General features: G+C 43.4%; 2 protein-coding genes across 4 annotated transcripts in view; both read right to left on the reverse strand.

Moving 5' to 3' along the window:
* The window catches only part of LOC126236615 (uncharacterized), a 206,682-nt gene extending 201,122 nt beyond the window's left edge, over positions 1–5,560 (reverse strand). For both annotated transcript variants that reach the window (XM_049946057.1, XM_049946055.1), the window contains exon 1: positions 5,465–5,560. The gene's annotated coding sequence lies outside the window, so the exon portion shown is untranslated. The remainder of the gene's footprint in view (positions 1–5,464) is intronic.
* Positions 1–19,499, reverse strand: part of LOC126236614 (F-box/LRR-repeat protein fbxl-1-like) — a 119,746-nt gene that overhangs the window by 58,469 nt on the left and 41,778 nt on the right. For both annotated transcript variants that reach the window (XM_049946053.1, XM_049946052.1), the window contains exons 5-6: positions 5,183–5,233; positions 2,093–2,359 (exon numbers count right to left, since the gene is read on the reverse strand). In XM_049946053.1, the coding sequence (XP_049802010.1) occupies positions 2,093–2,359; positions 5,183–5,233 (318 nt within the window). The remainder of the gene's footprint in view (positions 1–2,092; positions 2,360–5,182; positions 5,234–19,499) is intronic.

The following is a 19,499-nucleotide window of genomic DNA, read 5'->3' on the forward strand; positions in this document are numbered from 1 at the left end:
AATAAAAAGAAACCGTGAAATAATACCCTGAAGTGACAACCTTGGATAAAAAGAATATCAGAACATTTCCAAAAACGGCTGAATGCAAGTAATATAAAACATGGCAATGACTTATACTTACAATTACAGCATGATACTGTAGTACAATTGATATTAAACTTTCTCCCCTGATCTGTAGAATTTCCCTCCGTTCTAAAAACGATGTCACAGCCCATGACAGACCCATGTAGAAGGGGGGCTGATGAGCAGAATCTAAAACGATATATAAATAAACTTTTAAAGTACAGTGTGATGAGAGGAACGAAAGAAAACAGAAAAAAGGAAAAACTGGATCTGACAAGTGGAGTACAGGCTAGCACCACAGCTGACCGAAAACTAGCACAGAAATATACGCTGGGCCACTAGACAGGTGTCGCATGTCCAGAAGAGCTATGGCAGACTCTCGAGTGTGAATTGGGTTAACACAAGGTTAAAAAGTCAGACACAAAAGAACATGTAAACTGTATACTATTAGAGGGCATAAATAGCATAGTGTGGTAAACTATTAAAAATGTTAAAACTAAGAGGAGAAGGACCCATAAAATATCAAATCATAAAAAAAACCAATGATGCATTGATGAAGGGGGGGATAAAGAATGAGGCAATGTGCTATGCACAAACAGGTAAATGGGCTGGGTTATTCATTGATATAATCAAAATTAGCTACGCTCAATTTATGTTTCAATTCAAGTTTGGTGATGAGACTACAGCTAGAAAATTGTTTTTAGGCATGGTACATCTCTAGCTCTTCTAGACCATTAGGCACACTGCCTTTACGTTCCCTATGCAACATCGAGAGGTTGGACAAAATGTCTGGTAACAGAGCTACCTGCTTCGGAAAAAAGAGATCCCAAAGCTGAGTTAGAACCCAAGCCAGACGAATGTTCTCTAAATCTACCCACCTGGCTGATATATTCATTCAGGGAGTCATTACATATAATTCAGTAAACCCCTGGAGACTTGAAAGGATCACCCTCGATTCGTTCTTTTCCCTACGTGTGAATCTCTCCCCATTATTCCTGGGAATGAAGTATAATGGGACAATCTTACACGTTAAAGGCTGTTTACCCACACAACATGAAATACTACCATAGCACGGAACTCTATGATATGAGAAGATTTTAGTAGTACATTTACCTAATGTATTATGCCCTACCGCGCAACCGCTACGGTCGCAGGTTCGAATCCTGCCTCGGGCATGGGTGTGTGTGATGTCCTTAGGTTATTTAGGTTTAAGTAGTTCTAAGTCTAGGGGACTGATGACCTCAAATGTTAAGTCCCACAGTGCTTAGAGCCATTTGAACCATATCACGCCCTCCTGGGTCTTTTTATGGTCTGATATTTCATGAGTCCCTCCCCTTTAAGTTTTTCAAAGAGTTTTGATATTTTTAATAGTTTCCCATTTAAGCCTCTAATGGTGACCAGTTTATAAGTTTCATTGTAGTATCTGAATTTGTAATCTTGTACTGACCCAAATCCTAGAATTTTTCTCACATTCAAGAGTCCACCTTAGCTCTTCTGCAACTGTGCCACATGCCTAGGGGCCCTTCACACATTGCTCCCCTTCTACACTAGTCTATTGTGGGCTGTGACACAATGTTTAGAATGGAGGGAAATTCTAGAAATTGGGGGGAAAAGTATAAGATTTTTTTACTCCAGTATCATGTTGTAAGTATTGGTCATCACCAAATGTCAGATTAATTGCATTCAGCCAATTACGTCAATGATCTGACATTCTTTCTAACCAAGGTTGTCACTTCCTGGAATTCTTTCATGGCTCTTTCTATTCATAACTCCACCTAATGATGTAACTAATGTTACAAAACTGGTTGCACTTTTTAAATAAAGTAACAATACACCTGCAGAGGAGCTTTTTACTCAACATGAAGTCTTTTAGCTGTGGATGTCCATAAAATAAACTTTTGTCCCCCTCATTGAATCAACTGAGCAAGAACTGGAAATTTTAGAATCTTGCCCCCATCTCAGATAATTTTCTGTGAATGTGCATGCACTTGATGCCTTTACAATAACAAATCATAATGGTAACCAATACCTCCCCAAGAACACGGCCGACATCATCGCGGGCATATATGCAGATGGTGGGTCTGGGTGCCTTTGCAGGGGAGGGCCAGTCGGAGGTGCCGTGGTAGCAGAGCCCGCCACCAGAGCGACGCCACACAGCCACCTCCAGGCACAGCCGCTCCCAGCGGGAGCAGACGCGAGAGGCAGCACCCAGTAACTCGTCCACCGACAGCCGTGACAGGATCTCTAGCAGCATCTCATCTGGCAACAAGTCCACTGGTGTCGCCGGCATTACCTGCTGGTACCAAGTGGACTATAATCAGCCAACACATAGAGGAAGAGGTGGTATAATTTTGATTTTTCATACATATTGCCACAATTTCTTTCCTATCTATATAAGAGCTGCTGTGCACATACTGTGTCATGTCTTTGATTTATTTATACAACAATTTTTGAGGAATGTTGCTTGAGGCAAAAAAAAAATACAATTTGTTTTATGGACCCCTGCACAATCTGGGAAAAATATTTTGCTGGTAATCTGAGCCCCATGGGATAAATTCAAAATATTAAACCAGAATTTGCAAGAAAGACAGTTTTATTAAATCAAATATAATTATAAGAGTGTACAATGTACAATTCTACTTGGAGATCATCCCCTCACTTAGATTTATTTTAAAAAATCGTGTTTAACAAGATTCTTATAGCTTCAATACTTTGAAAAACACTTTATCTATTTACACAAATCACACACATAAATTAGTCTTATAACTGCATAAATTAAGTTTTACAACCGGCACACTCACTATGAGCTGACATTTCAGAGAGCATACGCTACACCCACAGTTCATCAACACCATCTTCTGTATACATCACATCACACAGAGGCAAGCAGTGTCATCACTGATAGGCTTGCTAACATCAAATGCAGCTTCAGGATCGGACTCACCCGAATCTAAGTCTGAATACCATGACTCGCCATCAAAATCTCTGAGTGATAGAACCAATTTTCTCTTGCAAACTTCTTGGGAATCTGTTATTAGCCCTATTATTATTATTATTATTATTACCGTTGATTTCTTGTTCTCCACTTGGTATGGTGACTTCCTTTCTCTTACAAGCTCCGTCCTAGATTCTTTCACGACACTTTCACAAATTCTTTGAATTTCCTTTTACATTCTTTCTCTGCTCTCCTCTGTTCTGCATTAAATAGCACCACTTTACATGGAGATGATGATATTAAAGCAACTTTTATAAACTTAGGGCCTTTGTATGTCATTTTTTGTTTGGGCTTTGAAATGGGCCAAATGTCTCCTGGTGTAAGAGCTACTTTAGGTTTCACTGATGTGCAAAGTCTGGAGGGGCCAGCTTCTTCTATATCCCAAGAACATGGCAAAATATTGTGGTTGAAATTATTTGAGGTCCCAACAGAATTTGTAGATTTCACCTCTTCAGAAGAATCAATAGCAATTTATCCTTTAGAGAAAGTTAGGAGCATTATTACATATGGTTCAGAAGTGTGGACAACAAAATGGCAACTGAAATCAAAATTATTAGCCACAGAAATGGATTTCTGGAGACGTTCAGCAAGAACATCAAGACGAGAAAGAATAAGAAATGAAGTAATCAGAGACAAGATGAAATGTAAAAATTCAATTATTGATTTCATCGAGCACAAACAACTTAAATGGTATGGACACATCAGACGAATGGAACAGGAATGGCTACCAAAATGCATAATCGACTGGGTACCAATTGGAAGAAGAAAAAGGGGACGACCACCTGATACATGGATACAGGGAGTTCAGTCAGCAATGAGGAAGAACAACATTCCTGAAGATTTATGGACAAATAGAGAAGAGTGGAGAACAATAATTAGTGACTTACTGTAATCTAGAATAGGTGCTGGAAAAATGTACTCACATTGTAAATCCAGAATAATAATAATAGAAAGCATTCCACTGTTGTTGGAGACTTCACAAATCTAACTATGACATGTTGCCCCCAGAGGAAGAAAACCTGGATTCACCAAAAACCAGTCAGTTTAAGAGTAAATTCCTGACACTGTGAAATACTGGCGGGTCGACAGAAGTGTCCGATCCAACGCGTCGGCTTTGACCCGTGACGTAGGGGTGTTGTCGTGTGTGACGTCATGACGGCGCGGAGTTTGATTTTGTTTCCGCCATATTTGTGACGTCATGGGTCAAAGCAGACGGGTGGGATCGGACGCTACCGTATTTCCAGGGAAATACGGAAGCGTCCGATCCCACCCGTCTGCTTTGACCCATGACGTCACAAATATGGCGGAAACAAAAACACACACACACACACTTTCCACAAGAAGCCTAATGACACTAACGGGACAAGCGCGGGAAATGGGGTGTTTTGGGTGGGAGGCAAATTAAATATAAACAAATTTAGACGCCTTGCGTAGCTACAACGTGTAAGTGAAGACAGCCATGCATGAATACCCACCCACCTCCCCAGGGGTCGTAACCCCTGCAACCCATAGAAGATAAAGATGCTTCAGTAGCTGATTAGTGTTTTTTGTCTTTAAAAAAAAAAAAATCTCACGGGATAGAACGAACAGATCAGAAATATAAATATAATAAACTAAAACAGAAATTCGAGGAAACATAATTAAAATAAGTAATAAGTGTTTTTAAATTTTAAAAAAAATCTCACGAGATAGAACGAACAGATCAGAAAAGTAAATAAAATAAGATAAAACGGAACTGGAGACAGCCACACTCAAACCAAACTCCGCGCCGTCATGACGGCACACACGACAACACCCTTACGTCACGGGTCAAAGCCGACGCGTTGGAACGGACGCTTCTGTCGACCCCACATCCTGCAACTTCACTGCTGAATGAATGTGAGATTCCATTTTTCTTGTATAAATGGAAATATAAACGCTGCACATCGTCTTTGTGAGGCCATATAATTTAGATTCAATTTTAATTAAATATTTAATAAGTTCGTCTTCCGTATTAGCAGACAAAATTGGCTTCCTTCCGATTTTTCGACTAAATGCTTCTTCAATAGGTCTAGATACAGAAGACGATTTTGCTGCCTTTGTTATGCCCACTGTTTTCTCTGACCGCACCTGTAAAACTCTTACCATGTCTTGTTTATCCCAAGTTTTTCTTTTTCGTTTCCTCCTACGGGGAATCTGCAACATAAAATTGAACAGAAGCTCTGTAGTGATTCTAATTTTGACCCCTTTTGTTTTGGGGGATGATAATACCAATAGTGTGAAAAAAACTTATCCTCGTCTAACCTCAATCGTAAATTACAACATTAATACAACAACATAATCTTTGATACATGTGCAATAGAACAAAAATATCATAAAGATCACTTTCACAAGTATAATTACAGTAATAATGCTACAAATGCCTACCTCACAAAGTTTTTGACAGCGGTGAAAAGAAAATAACCTCGCTGCAGGCTGGTGAAACTAGCTACTGACTCAGCGCTCTACAGGGGAAACTACGAACTAGTGATGGGGAGCTCGTGAATGAGTTGTTCAAAAGAACGCTTCACTCCAGTGAAGTGTGAACTAACCACTCAATTTCAATGAACTGGTACTTCAGACTCTTCACAGATAGCACACTCCACACTTTCTTCTAGTTCACTCACTCATTCTCCCTTCACTTCAGTCCTCCCTCTACTGCCTGTCGACGAATCGCGCGGTGTTTGTGGGGAACGATTGGGTTAGGAAGGGTGGTGGTGCTGAGGGGCGAGGGGAAGGCAGCGTCAGCTGCTACCTGCACTGCTGACATCGTTACCTGTGGGCCGTGACTATTTGTGCAGTTATACTACGCGTCTACGGGTAGCCTACCTTTGGCAGCGCTTGAAGACAAATAAATATTAAACATACAAACGAAGAGGCTGGCTGTGTGAGCACGCACAGCCAACATGAAAATAAAAGGTTTGTTAATAACACTGAAAGAGGTATTTTACCTGAAATCGTACCAATGAGTACAGGTGAAAGTTTACGTTTTGAATCTGGTGGGTTATTATTCTCAACAAAAATAAAATCTACAGGAAAACTTCTGAATAATTACTTAACGTAGGTATATAGACTTTGTGACACTGTTAAACAGACTCATTCTACACTCCTGGAAATGGAAAAAAGAACACATTGACACCAGTGTGTCAGACCCACAATACTTGCTCCGGACACTGCGAGAGGGCTGTACAAGCAATGATCACACGCACGGCACAGCGGACACACCAGGAACCGCGGTGTTGGCCGTCGAATGGCGCTAGCTGCGCAGCATTTGTGCACCGCCGCCGTCACTGTCAGCCAGTTTGCCGTGGCATACGGAGCTCCATCGCAGTCTTTAACACTGGTAGCATGCCGCGACAGCGTGGACGTGAACCGTATGTGCAGTTGACGGACTTTGAGCGAGGGCGTATAGTGGGCATGCGGGAGGCCGGGTGGACGTACCGCCGAATTGCTCAACACGTGGGGCGTGAGGTCTCCACAGTACATCGATGTTGTCGCCAGTGGTCGGCGGAAGGTGCACGTGCCCGTCGACCTGGGACCGGACCGCAGCGACGCACGGATGCACGCCAAGACCGTAGGATCCTACGCAGTGCCGTAGCGGACCGCACCGCCACTTCCCAGCAAATTAGAGACACTGTTGCTCCTGGGGTATCGGCGAGGACCACTCGCAACCGTCTCCATGAAGCTGGGCTACGGTCCCGCACACCGTTAAGCCGTCTTCCGCTCACGCCCCAACATCGTGCAGCCCGCCTCCAGTGGTGTCGCGACAGGCGTGAATGGAGGGACGAATGGAGACGTGTCGTCTTCAGCGATGAGAGTCGCTTCTGCCTTGGTGCCAATGATGGTCGTATGCGTGTTTGGCGCCGTGCAGGTGAGCGCCACAATCAGGACTGCATACGACCGAGGCACACAGGGCCAACACCCGGCATCATGGTGTGGGGAGCGATCTCCTACACTGGCCGTACACCACTGGTGATCGTCGAGGGGACACTGAATAGTGCACGGTACATCCAAACCGTCATCGAACCCATCGTTCTACCATTCCTAGACCGGCAAGGGAACTTGCTGTTCCAACAGGACAATGCACGTCCGCATGTATCCCGTGCCACCCAACGTGCTCTAGAAGGTGTAAGTCAACTACCCTGGCCAGCAAGATCTCCGGATCTGTCCCCCATTGAGCATGTTTGGGACTGGATGAAGCGTCGTCTCACGCGGTCTGCACGTCCAGCACGAACGCTGGTCCAACTGAGGCGCCAGGTGGAAATGGCATGGCAAGCCGTTGCACAGGACTACATCCAGCATCTCTACGATCGTCTCCATGGGAGAATAGCAGCCTGCATTGCTGCGAAAGGTGGATATACACTGTACTAGTGCCGACATTGTGCATGCTCTGTTGCCTGTGTCTATGTGCCTGTGGTTCTGTCAGTGTGATCATGTGATGTATCTGACCCCAGGAATGTGTCAATAAAGTTTCCCCTTCCTGGGACAATGAATTCACGGTGTTCTTATTTCAATTTCCAAGAGTGTATTTTGGATTAAATTTTAAAAGGAACATAAAATTGGACTGCATTTCGTTGGTAGCCCTATTTTTCTGTCTATGAATACAACAAATAATGTTTCATTTGGCAGATAAAGACTTTTTTGGGCGCTTCATGAGAAAATGTCGAGCAAGATTAAATGTAGTACCTTCTCTGTTTATCTTTCCTTTGTCCCCTTCGACCATGCTCTATTTAAGTTAACTCAGACGCTGTTAAGAGCATAAAACGTTGCGTGCACGTTACTCCATAGTTCCGCCATCTGTTGGCAAAATTGTGAAGTATTACGAAGCTTTATTGTACGAGCGAAGCGAAGCAGCGGCTGAGCGGCGAACTGGGCAACTTCGCCAGGCTTCCGTACTTCACGAATGAACTACTTCATTTGAACGCTTCACGGCAAAGAGTGAAATGAATGAAGCAGTTCACAGGAATGAACGAGTTCGACCTATCTCTACTACGAACTAGTAGAAGCACCGGATGCATTCACGAACAGAATGCGCCTTGTTGTTTATTGCGTACTTGGGAAACGCAGATTACCTACGGGGGACCTTCATACCACCGCTACCTCTACTACATCTTTACCAATCAAAGTTTAATTAGGTAAACAACGCCAAGGCAGTCGCGTTTCATCGGTATTGTAGGTTTGACTAGCAGTTAAGTTATTATGTTTAACCAAACCGAGAAAAGTTTCTCTGTATTCTTCAGCTGCATTTTGATCTGCCGAACTCCCCACCTACGTCAACCTTCCGAATTCCACGAGTTTTGAATCGGTGTAGCCAACCGTAAGGAAACACACGTAATCCCAACTCATCACGTAAGTGTTTACCTTTTTCCTTAATCATAAGCCTAGTTACTAGTTTTCCTTCAGACATTTTCGGCACAGGACTACATGTACAAAATTTCATCCAACAGATCTACACTCCTGGAAATTGAAATAAGAACACCGTGAATTCATTGTCCCAGGAAGGGGAAACTTTATTGACACATTCCTGGGGTCAGATACATCACATGATCACACTGACAGAACCACAGGCACATAGACACAGGCAACAGAGCATGCACAATGTCGGCACTAGTACAGTGTATATCCACCTTTCGCAGCAATGCAGGCTGCTATTCTCCCATGGAGACGATCGTAGAGATGCTGGATGTAGTCCTGTGGAATGGCGTGCCATGCCATTTCCACCTGGCGCCTCAGTTGGACCAGCGTTCGTGCTGGACGTGCAGACCGCGTGAGACGACGCTTCATCCAGTCCCAAACATGCTCAATGGGGGACAGATCCGGAGATCTTGCTGGCCAGGGTTGTTGACTTACACCTTCTAGAGCACGTTGGGTGGCACGGGATACATGCGGACGTGCATTGTCCTGTTGGAACAGCAAGTTCCCTTGCCGGTCTAGGAATGGTAGAACGATGGGTTCGATGACGGTTTGGATGTACCGTGCACTATTCAGTGTCCCCTCGACGATCACCAGTGGTGTACGGCCAGTGTAGGAGATCGCTCCCCACACCATGATGCCGGGTGTTGGCCCTGTGTGCCTCGGTCGTATGCAGTCCTGATTGTGGCGCTCACCTGCACGGCGCCAAACACGCATACGACCATCATTGGCACCAAGGCAGAAGCGACTCTCATCGCTGAAGACGACACGTCTCCATTCGTCCCTCCATTCACGCCTGTCGCGACACCACTGGAGGCGGGCTGCACGATGTTGGGGCGTGAGCGGAAGACGGCCTAACGGTGTGCGGGACCGTAGCCCAGCTTCATGGAGACGGTTGCGAATGGTCCTCGCCGATACCCCAGGAGCAACAGTGTCCCTAATTTGCTGGGAAGTGGCGGTGCGGTCCGCTACGGCACTGCGTAGGATCCTACGGTCTTGGCGTGCATCCGTGCGTCGCTGCGGTTCGGTCCCAGGTCGACGGGCACGTGCACCTTCCGCCGACCACTGGCGACAACATCGATGTACTGTGGAGACCTCACGCCCCACGTGTTGAGCAATTCGGCGGTACGTCTACCCGGCCTCCCGCATGCCCACTATACGCCCTCGCTCAAAGTCCGTCAACTGCACATACGGTTCACGTCCACGCTGTCGCGGCATGCTACCAGTGTTAAAGACTGCGATGGAGCTCCGTATGCCACGGCAAACTGGCTGACACTGACGGCGGCGGTGCACAAATGCTGCGCAGCTAGCGCCATTCGACGGCCAACACCGCGGTTCCTGGTGTGTCCGCTGTGCCGTGCGTGTGATCATTGCTTGTACAGCCCTCTCGCAGTGTCCGGAGCAAGTATGGTGGGTCTGACACACCGGTGTCAATGTGTTCTTTTTTCCATTTCCAGGAGTGTAGTTTGGGCTTTTTCAAAGTTTTTCAATATTCAGTGTCTTTTACTGCAATTGAAAGTGAGGCAAACTTTTGAAGTGCACTTTTATTTAGTTTAATATCATGGACTTTAAAAGAACAGACTTCACATTCTTCCATAATCTTACTATATTCTTCCATAAACTTATCTCTATTCTCACCTTTCTCAGTCCGTTTAATGATCTCAAGCTTTTGTTGTATTGTAAGCGTAACACGTATATGTTTTACCCACACTTTCTTTTGAGAGGTGCTAGATTGAGAAAACGTACCCACAACAATATGTAGCACTACCATAATTGCTTTAAAACACCATTTTTTAATCGGTGTGGAGAGTTGGTACACGACAGAAGCTTCTGACAGGCGACTGAAACAATTTTTGGCTCTACACGACTCGAAATTGTTGACCAAAATGGTTCAAGTGGCTCTGAGCACTATGGGACTTAACATCTGAGGTCATCAGTTCCCTAGAACTTAGAGCTACTTAAACCTAACTAACCTAAGGACATCACACACACCCATGCCCGAGGCAGGATTCGAACCTGCGACTGTGGCGGTCGCGCGTTTCTAGACTGAAGCACCTGGAACCGCTCGGCCACTGCAGCCAGCAATTCTTGACCATCCCCGGGCACGACCGAATTCTACCGAACATGTCAGAAATATTCAGCATGTATGATGCGATGCCCGATTGTTGAACGTGCCGGACTTGTAACAAAGCTGGTTGATTCCACCCAGCTGATACGTTATTCTCACCACTTATACGGCATATGCACAGTACCACAAATTTTGACTATTAATTCAGGGCTTATCCAAGTTACCTTTATTATCCATCACATTTAATTGGTTAATTAGAATCAGTTGGTGTAATTAGTTTGCCTGAAAATTGTGCTAATTACCAACACCAGTATATCAATAATTCGTGTAACCACCAGAATGTTGAATGCAAGCAGATAGACGTGCATACATTGTGTCGTACAGTTGGTCGGTCAAAGCAGGGACGGTTAACGCTGGTTGTGGATGACACTGGAGTTGTCCTACAATGTCAGATATGGGCTCGATTGGAGGCAGATCTAGTGATCGGGCAGGCCAAGGCAACATATCGACACTCTGCAGAGCATGTTGGGCTACGACAGATGTATGTGGGCGAGCATTATCCAGTTGGAAAACACCCCCTTGTTTGCTGTTCATTAATGGCGGCACAACAAGTCGAATCACCAGACTGACATAAAAATTTGCAGTCAGGGCGGGTGGGATAACCACGACTGTGTTCCTGCTCTCATACGAAACTCACCCCAGACCATAACTCCAGTTGTAGGTCACAGTACGTCTAGCACACAGACAGGTTGGTTGCAGGCCCTCCACTGACGTCCTAACCAACACACGACCATTACTGGCGTCGAGGCAGAACTGGGTTTCATCAGAAAACACAACTGATCTCTACCCTGTCCTCCAATGAGCTCACAATTGACACCAACAAAGTTGCAGTTGCTGATGTTTTGGGGTCAGTGAAATGCACGCTGTCAGGGCATTTGGCTCGGAGCTGTTCTTGAAGTAACCGATTTGTAACAATTCGTTATGGCCCTGTGGTACCAACTGCTGCTCAAATTGCTGCTGTAGAGGCAGTACGCCACGCCAGAGCCATACGCCGAACACCGTGGTTTTCCGTCTCGGTGGTACCACTTGGCCGTCTGGAACCCGGTATTCTTGCGACCGTACATTCCTCACGACCGCTGTTGCCAGCAGTCGCGTACAGTCTTTCTGCAATATCACAGAAGGAACATCCAGCTTCTTGTAGCCCTATTACATAACTTTGTTCAAACTCAGTGAGGTGATGATAATGGCGTCTTTGTCGTCTTTAAGGCATTCTTAATTAACATCAGCTCACCACGTTCAATCTCAAATCTAACTAACTCTCATGACCGTTACAACTTGTATTTAAAGCAAACTTGATTTGCATCCTCTACTGCGCTACTAGTACCACTCATATGCGGCTGACGCGAAATTTGAATAGACATCATCTTCCAGATGTAAAATACGCCTACCGACTTTCGTTTATGTCGCACAACTTATTGGTGTTAGTGGTGTATACAAGTGAAGTATGTAGCTGATGTCGGAAATATGTTGGCCATTTTTGCATTCATTCAGTTCTGGAGTAATTAACGTTCTTAACTAAGACACTGTAATTGAAATGGAACACCATATTTTGGCAAACAAGACTGTGTAATTGAATACAGGTTGCTGCTGTATCTGAAAGTCCGCATTTAGAAGAACTTTCCTTACTATTCATTTGCTCAGAAACACAAAGTTTTAACTGTAAGTCATGAGAATACAGCAAACAACAATAGAAAACTGCAGGTTGATTATAATAATCTTATGAAATGGGCTCCCCAGAAGCGGTTTTAGACAGTCTGTGGAATGTCGTAGGAAGTACAAGATCTATGTCAACCAAAAACAAGGGAATGTACCTAAGACGCTTTAGCATCAGTGATAAATGTATTGTTTTTCATCTAAATTCCGTGTCCGAGAATTTATTCAGTGTCTATTATAAATGGGTGATTGGACAGTGAATATGTAATTTGTATTACGGACTGTGCTAAAATGGTACTACAATTCAATAATGCTTACTATGATAATAGGAATAGAATGTGAACAGTGTTATCTCCAATAGTTACTTACTGTGTGCATAGTTTTCACAATTACGTTACTGTTAGAGTTTAAGGGCAGTGATTTGAGAACTATATTGAGTAATTCTGTTAATTATATATATTTTTAGCCACACGTGAACTTTTTTTATCAATTCAGTGTTCAGTTACTGCACTCGAAAAATCGTCATCATAGTACAGGACATCAACTGAGTGTAGTATGTGGCTAACTGATTATCTGTGCATAGTTAATAGTAAATGAGACTCTGTCTGACCATAAACCGTAGACTACTAAACATCTCAGTGAAAGCAAAGTGTCTGAACAGCAAATCGGATGTAATTTACATGACTGACAGTGCCAACTTTTGACGACCACTTTTCAACCAGATTCGACAGAGCACAGCTACCGATGGCATATGGGCTCAGGTAAATAGGGTTACGTTACAGCCTGTCAGGTGCCAGATAACGGGCTTTTAATGTACAAGTTAATGTTGAACATCTATGGGACATCAAATCTGATACATATTTAAGAGTAGTGCTAAGAGCCTATATGAATGGGAGTGAAACGAGTCTTGGGGAAGACGAGTGGCAAATTTTGTTGATAGTGTTCTGGAAAAATGCAGTGCACCTGCAAACGAAATCGCAGACAAAGACATGCTGCTAGGTTCGTATCGTGTCGATTTAGTCTAACCGAAAGTGTAACGGAAAGGCTCTGGGCACTTAATTGGGAATCCCTGCAAAAGACGACAGTTCTCGTGTTGGGCAAATTTAGAGAACATGTATTCGGAGAAGACTCTGACCAGTATGCTGCCATGATCGTATATCTTGCTTAGGAATCATCAGAATAAGATAAGAGAGATTAGGGCATGCACAGGACGTATTTTAATCATTTTCCCCTCAGAGAATACACGAGTGGAATAGGGAAAAATATCGATAATATTGGTAGGATGTACAAACCGCTATACACTGTACAATGGCTTGCGGAGTATTTACGTGGATGCAGATTTTTCTTCAATCCAGTGCGGCTCTTTCCAATTTGGCAGTGCTGTTGTAACGACTGCCTTACAGTGAATCTGTTCTACTATAATCTTTGAGGAGTAGAGTTGAGATGCGGCCAGAGTACCGAGCAGTTTTAGCACTATGTGCCTAATAAAGTGATATTTTTATGAGAATGATAAAAGTGGGCCGAGTGCCGAGAACAGAACGGCAGAACAACAGGATATGTGTATGTTGGTGACATTACGGTCAAAGTTAGTTGGCGCGTATCTCTCGGGACTATCGTCAGCGATAGTGTTAATGGCCTCTGGCTGTTCAGCTCACAATGAATGCTGCGCTGTCAAGTCGGCTGAAAGTGCACCAATATCAACACAGGCTGCTGCAGTGCTTTCCTGCACTTTGGCAACCTCGCATACCGGCTCGCCTGAATCTGCCGCACGTTTGCAGAATGAGTACACTTACAAAAATAAGATCCCTTGCCCTTTTGTGAAACACTTGGCGCCTTCTAAGTGTTTCAGCCATTATGAAAAAATCCACAGAACACACAGAAATCAGTCAATCGCAGTTTCGTGCACGTAAAACATGAAAGACTAGTCAAATATGTTGGAAGTTTGCACAATACGGAACGTGGAAACCGACTGAGCGCTGATTGGCTAGCTGTGCAGCTGTCTACTGTGCACCCCCGACCCAGAGGCCACAAAAACTGTTGCGAACTACAGTCGAGTATAATTTGCTATTGTTGTTTCATGTTTAACTGGAGAATCGGTACGGTGCATATATTAAGAAATAATTTAGACATTTTTACTTATACTCTAAGATGGGAAAGTTTGTATATAAATGGTTCAAATGGCTCTAAGCACTATGGCACTTAAAATCTGAGGTCATCAGTCCCCTAGACTTAGAACTACTTAAACCTAACTAACCTAAGGTCATCACACACATCCATGCCCGAGGCAGGATTGGAACCTGCGACAGCAGCAGCAGCAGCGCAGTTCCAGACTGAAGCGCCTAGGACCGCTACGTCACAGCGGCCGGCTTTTGTGTATAATAAACAGTGCTTTGATACAAGTGCTACGTGTGAAGAATTATTTATTTCTTTTTGACGATCGTCATACTGTAGTACTTCGTACATGACTGCTCAGATTTACTACTCCCCTGCACCGATTACAGACATAACTGTACATCCTGTTGTCGCCTTTATATCATTTACATGGCAAACACTCGCAATACCTACACATCAGTCAGATAGTTCTAATACCATAATTCTCAACTACATTTGCTCAAATATCAGAACACATATACGAGTACAGTTCAGATCCTTCATACAAGAAATTTACAACAAGCGTCTACCTGATGAATCTTAGTTTTGCTTAGTGAGATGCCTAGGGAGTGTTCTAGGTCGTTTTTTCACATTAATGGATCCAATCAGTTTCTGCAAGAAAAAGGATAATCTGTCCCTGAATATAGTGACCCACAGTGATTGTTAGGTACATATGGTTTTCCTTACAAATGTTGGTCAGCACTTAGAAGCGGAAAATATATCATTACAAGCGAGTAGAATACTTATTTGTAATTCAGCATAGTGTATGTGTCTAGCTTTCATAACAAATTAAAACTGTTTCAGAAAGACTTTGACACTAAAACGTCGGCTCATTTCATATGTTTTATGAAAATCACTGAAGCTCTTCCTGTAGTTCAGGTGGAAAAGAATTATTATTCATGTAAAATGTCTGATCTCACTGAAGAATTAAATGGCTGTTTTAGTACTTCGTATTCATTCCCGGGTTGCCCTTCATGCTATGAGGGATGGATGACCTCTATCAAAAAATTGTGCCAAGAGACTTCAGTTTTTGAGGCAACTTGCATGTGAATCATTATACTCAAATCCAAGTTCATTCAACCTACATATTTTTCTGAGCTAAATGATCAACAATCAAGTGAACTTGTGTGTTTTTTAGACAGATTTTGAAAAGCTCACAGCACTAATGGACATTCTTAAGAGCACATTACAAAAGTTAGTGCTTAATCATTGCTTTACAATGAAACGTTGGTCAATGAATTACGTTTTAAAATAAATAAGTGTATCTTCATTAAAGTTAATTATTAGTTTGTAAAGAATGCGGCCCTCTTTGAATCAGTTCCATATGTTCGCAGCACAAAGGTAAGGCTGATGGTCACTCCTCCTCCAGAGCGAGTTGCTGAAGTTGTACAATATGTGCTTCGATGCCAGGCAGGCAGATGCAAGTATTGGCTATCTGACACGTCGATTGCCCTCTTCATGAAGATAGTGTGCACAGCATACAGTTTTTATAGAGTCATTGTGTCAGTTATTGCCAGTTCAAATGCTTTTGGAAGACATAAGGACAGCACATGATGACAATACTTCACCATTTCAAGTTCCTGGTGTGTCCTTTGCAGTCCTGCAGTCCATTTATATGATCTGCGAATCTGCGATGAGGGGGGGGGGGGGGTTAGTGTTTAACGTCCCGTCGACAACGAGGTCATTAGAGACGGACGCAAGCTCGGGTTAGGGAAGGATTGGGAAGGAAGTCGGCCGTGCCCTTTCAAAGGAACCATCCCGGCATTTGCCTGAAACGATTCAGGGAAATCACGGAAAACCTAAATCAGGATGGCTGGAGACGGGATTGAACCGTCGTCCTCCCTAATGCGAGTCCAGTGTGCTAACCACTGCGCCACCTCACTCGGTGATCTGCGATGACTAAAATGCAATCGTGTTTTTACTGTTGTGTTGAAACATTCAATGATACTCCCCTTCATCCGGGACAACGCTTGAGTGGTGGAGTATTCTGTACTGCTTCACTTTCATTTTGATATACTTATTACGAAAGTCACGGCCATAGTCAGTTTGAAGGTTGTCTGGGATGCGATTGGTTCTCGCCTGGAATAACTGATCAATTACTTGTGCAACTGCTTTACCAGTCATATCAATCCTGCTATGCTGAGATCTTTATCAAATCGCCAATAACATCTTCTGCATCATAATTGTTCTTTGAAGAGCGTTTAATAGATTCAGTAATATGTTTAAACGTTCCTATGAGAGACTAGCTCTTTCCAAATGCCCCAGTATTAGCAATCACAATTTATCCGTCATAGCCGTACGCACTTCAACGACTTTATGTTTAGTCGACATGCTGTTATACACTAAACAGACTTTAGGATACTCTCATTGGGCTTATTTTCGGTTCTGTCAACCCTTGCAGATAACTCACTGATTAACTTCAAAATGGCCTGAGAAAGGGTATTTCGATCCCCGAGATTTTTGTCAATTCTTGTAGTGTGACACTTGATTCTGTATTAAGCATATAAATTTTCTTATAGTGGCCTCAATTTTCACGTCAACTTACAGACAAATGTTATGCCTCCTTCTCTCACACTAAATGTGGAAGGACATGCACGCATATTTGAGTGCATAATGGTATAATTACCTCTTCTTTCACAATATCTGCTATCACAGACCAAGATATTAAGGGAACGGGAGGGAGAAAATTTTTCTTCTAAGTCGCTACATCCCAGCATTGCTGAGGCACATGGAAGTATCAACACAAGCCAGCCACCAGGCATACACATTTCGACACTGTTAATAAGTCACCGAGAGTTCAACATCAACACTGCTATGTGTGGGTGCAAGCAAGCTAAGCGAAAAAGTGTAAGACAAATGCAGACCAACCTGCTTCTGTTACTCTTGTAACATTATGTAAGAATCAAAAGGTAGGGCACAACAGCACCTATCTGGGGTTTCATGGAGCACTTATGATATTGAAACAAACTGATTAAGCCAATACAGCAAAACTGAAGACCGTTGACGACTCATAATGAATAAGACCAATTCAGTCATTACAAATGACATCGCACAGCAAAGCAATCCTTGAAGCCACACTCCATTAGCCTAGAGCCAGACAATCAGTAGAATCGGTAGCACTCATGTCATTAACACTCCACTCTCTGATTATTATACTCTAACATCTTGTGTGAGATTGTTCCGGCATTGGTCATTCTCTTGCTGCTGTGTATGACTACAAACCAGCATCCAACACTGAAACCTCAGCATCATTCTGGCCAGACAGCCTACTGAACTGGCAGGCCATGGGTCAGCTTTCAATAAGGCATCATGCAGAGATCTGAGAGGGACAGACTACTCCCAGAACTTGTGTGCACCAAACACACGCACAGTGGTGAAGTCCCCATCTGTAGTAGACCAGGCAACAGGAAATACTTTCCGAACCAATGGGAGGGCAGCCCAGCACACTCAAAGTCACTACCCTGCAATTGGGGCTGATGCAACGCTCTTTGACAGCCTAAGTCTGCCTCTGGATTCAACAGATTCCCCTCCAGCTTACGAATTCATCAGCCACTGTGGAAGATATGGAGACAAGATGTATCTTGAGAAATAAAAAAAGTAATATTTAATCTTGTTTTATTGCATCTGATGATACTACACAGGTTCCTTGGCCTCCATCTTGACGAAAAAGTAAAGGTTGAAGCCCAGAATTGGCGACCCCTACAATCTGGATGTCCGAAGTGCTCAAGCCAAGTACCAACTGGAAATGGAGGGCAAGCAATATTGGTCAAGCCTAAGGACGTCAACATATCTGGAAGTGGTTCCGAACTAGTGCATCAGCATCTGCAACTGTCAAATAAGGTGAGTCAGAAATAAACATTGTACTTGTTCTAAGGATTTTTTTGTCATACTGACAATTGGACTACAAGACCGGAAAATTACTTTTATCAGGCCAAGGAAGCCAGTTGATTTACCTCAGTTTAACACTAAAATGATCGGTCTGGGTCTGTAATCTCGTGGTCGTGCGGTAGCGTTCTCGCTTCCCACGCCCGGGTTCGATTCCCGGCGGGGTCTGGGATTTTCTCTGCCTCGTGATGGCTGGGTGTTGTGTGCTGTCCTTAGGTTTAAGTAGTTCTAAGTTCTAGGGGACTGATGACCATAGATGTTAAGTCCCATAGTGCTCAGAGCCATTTGAACCATTTGGGTCTGTAAGACACACTAGTTTTTGTTCCCCTGAATTTATATTTTTATGGTTGCTGGTATGATTTGAGTGCTCTGCTAGCTTCCTGAAACATCCAAATGAAAGTGCTCATGTTGTGAATGAGGTTTCATTTTGTTTAATCATTGTTTGGCGGTCTTTCAAAAAGTGTGCAGGTCTGTCAGACCCAGCCCAACTGCTGACGTTGCTAATTTCTGCCAGTGCAATTCCACTTTCATTTTGGTACAGGCCCATAATTGAGTTACTTTGCGAACTATTTATGATGTTTTAAAACCGAATTATCATTGTCAATGGTTTAAAATATAAAATGACAAGAAAAAGTCTTTCATATAGTGAAATTTACAGAATTTTATACGATGATGAGAGTGAAGTAGACGATTCTGATGCGGACCCAGACGTCGAAATAAACAGTCATCCTGACAGTAAACAGTGAAATAAGTGATGGTGAAGAGTAAGATGTTCAGCCTTCTGCCAGCACCGATGCACCTACTGCTGTTAATTCAAGTACAACTCCTATCACTGAATCAGGTACGTCGTCTATGTGCGTTTATAATGGAAGGAATGGAGCGACTAAATGGAGGAAAACAAGGCGTGTGAACAAGACGTCACAACATAGTTGTCATCATTTGCCTGGAACTATTGGAGCTGCGATGGATGTACATTCACCATTAGAATCATGGCAGTTTTTTTAGCAATCCATTGATTGATTTCGTTCATGAACCAACCAATATCTATACTGATTCAGTTCATAACAAATATACAAGTTACCGAAATATGGCTAGGCCTACAAGTTTACTTAGCTGTAACATTGTATGGCGGTAAAATGGCCACTGAAAACATTTGGGATACAGATGGGACCGGAATACAAATCTTTCGAGAAA

Source organism: Schistocerca nitens, chromosome 2, assembly GCF_023898315.1.
Source record: "Schistocerca nitens isolate TAMUIC-IGC-003100 chromosome 2, iqSchNite1.1, whole genome shotgun sequence".
In the NCBI taxonomy this organism is placed as follows: Eukaryota; Metazoa; Arthropoda; class Insecta; order Orthoptera; family Acrididae; genus Schistocerca; species Schistocerca nitens.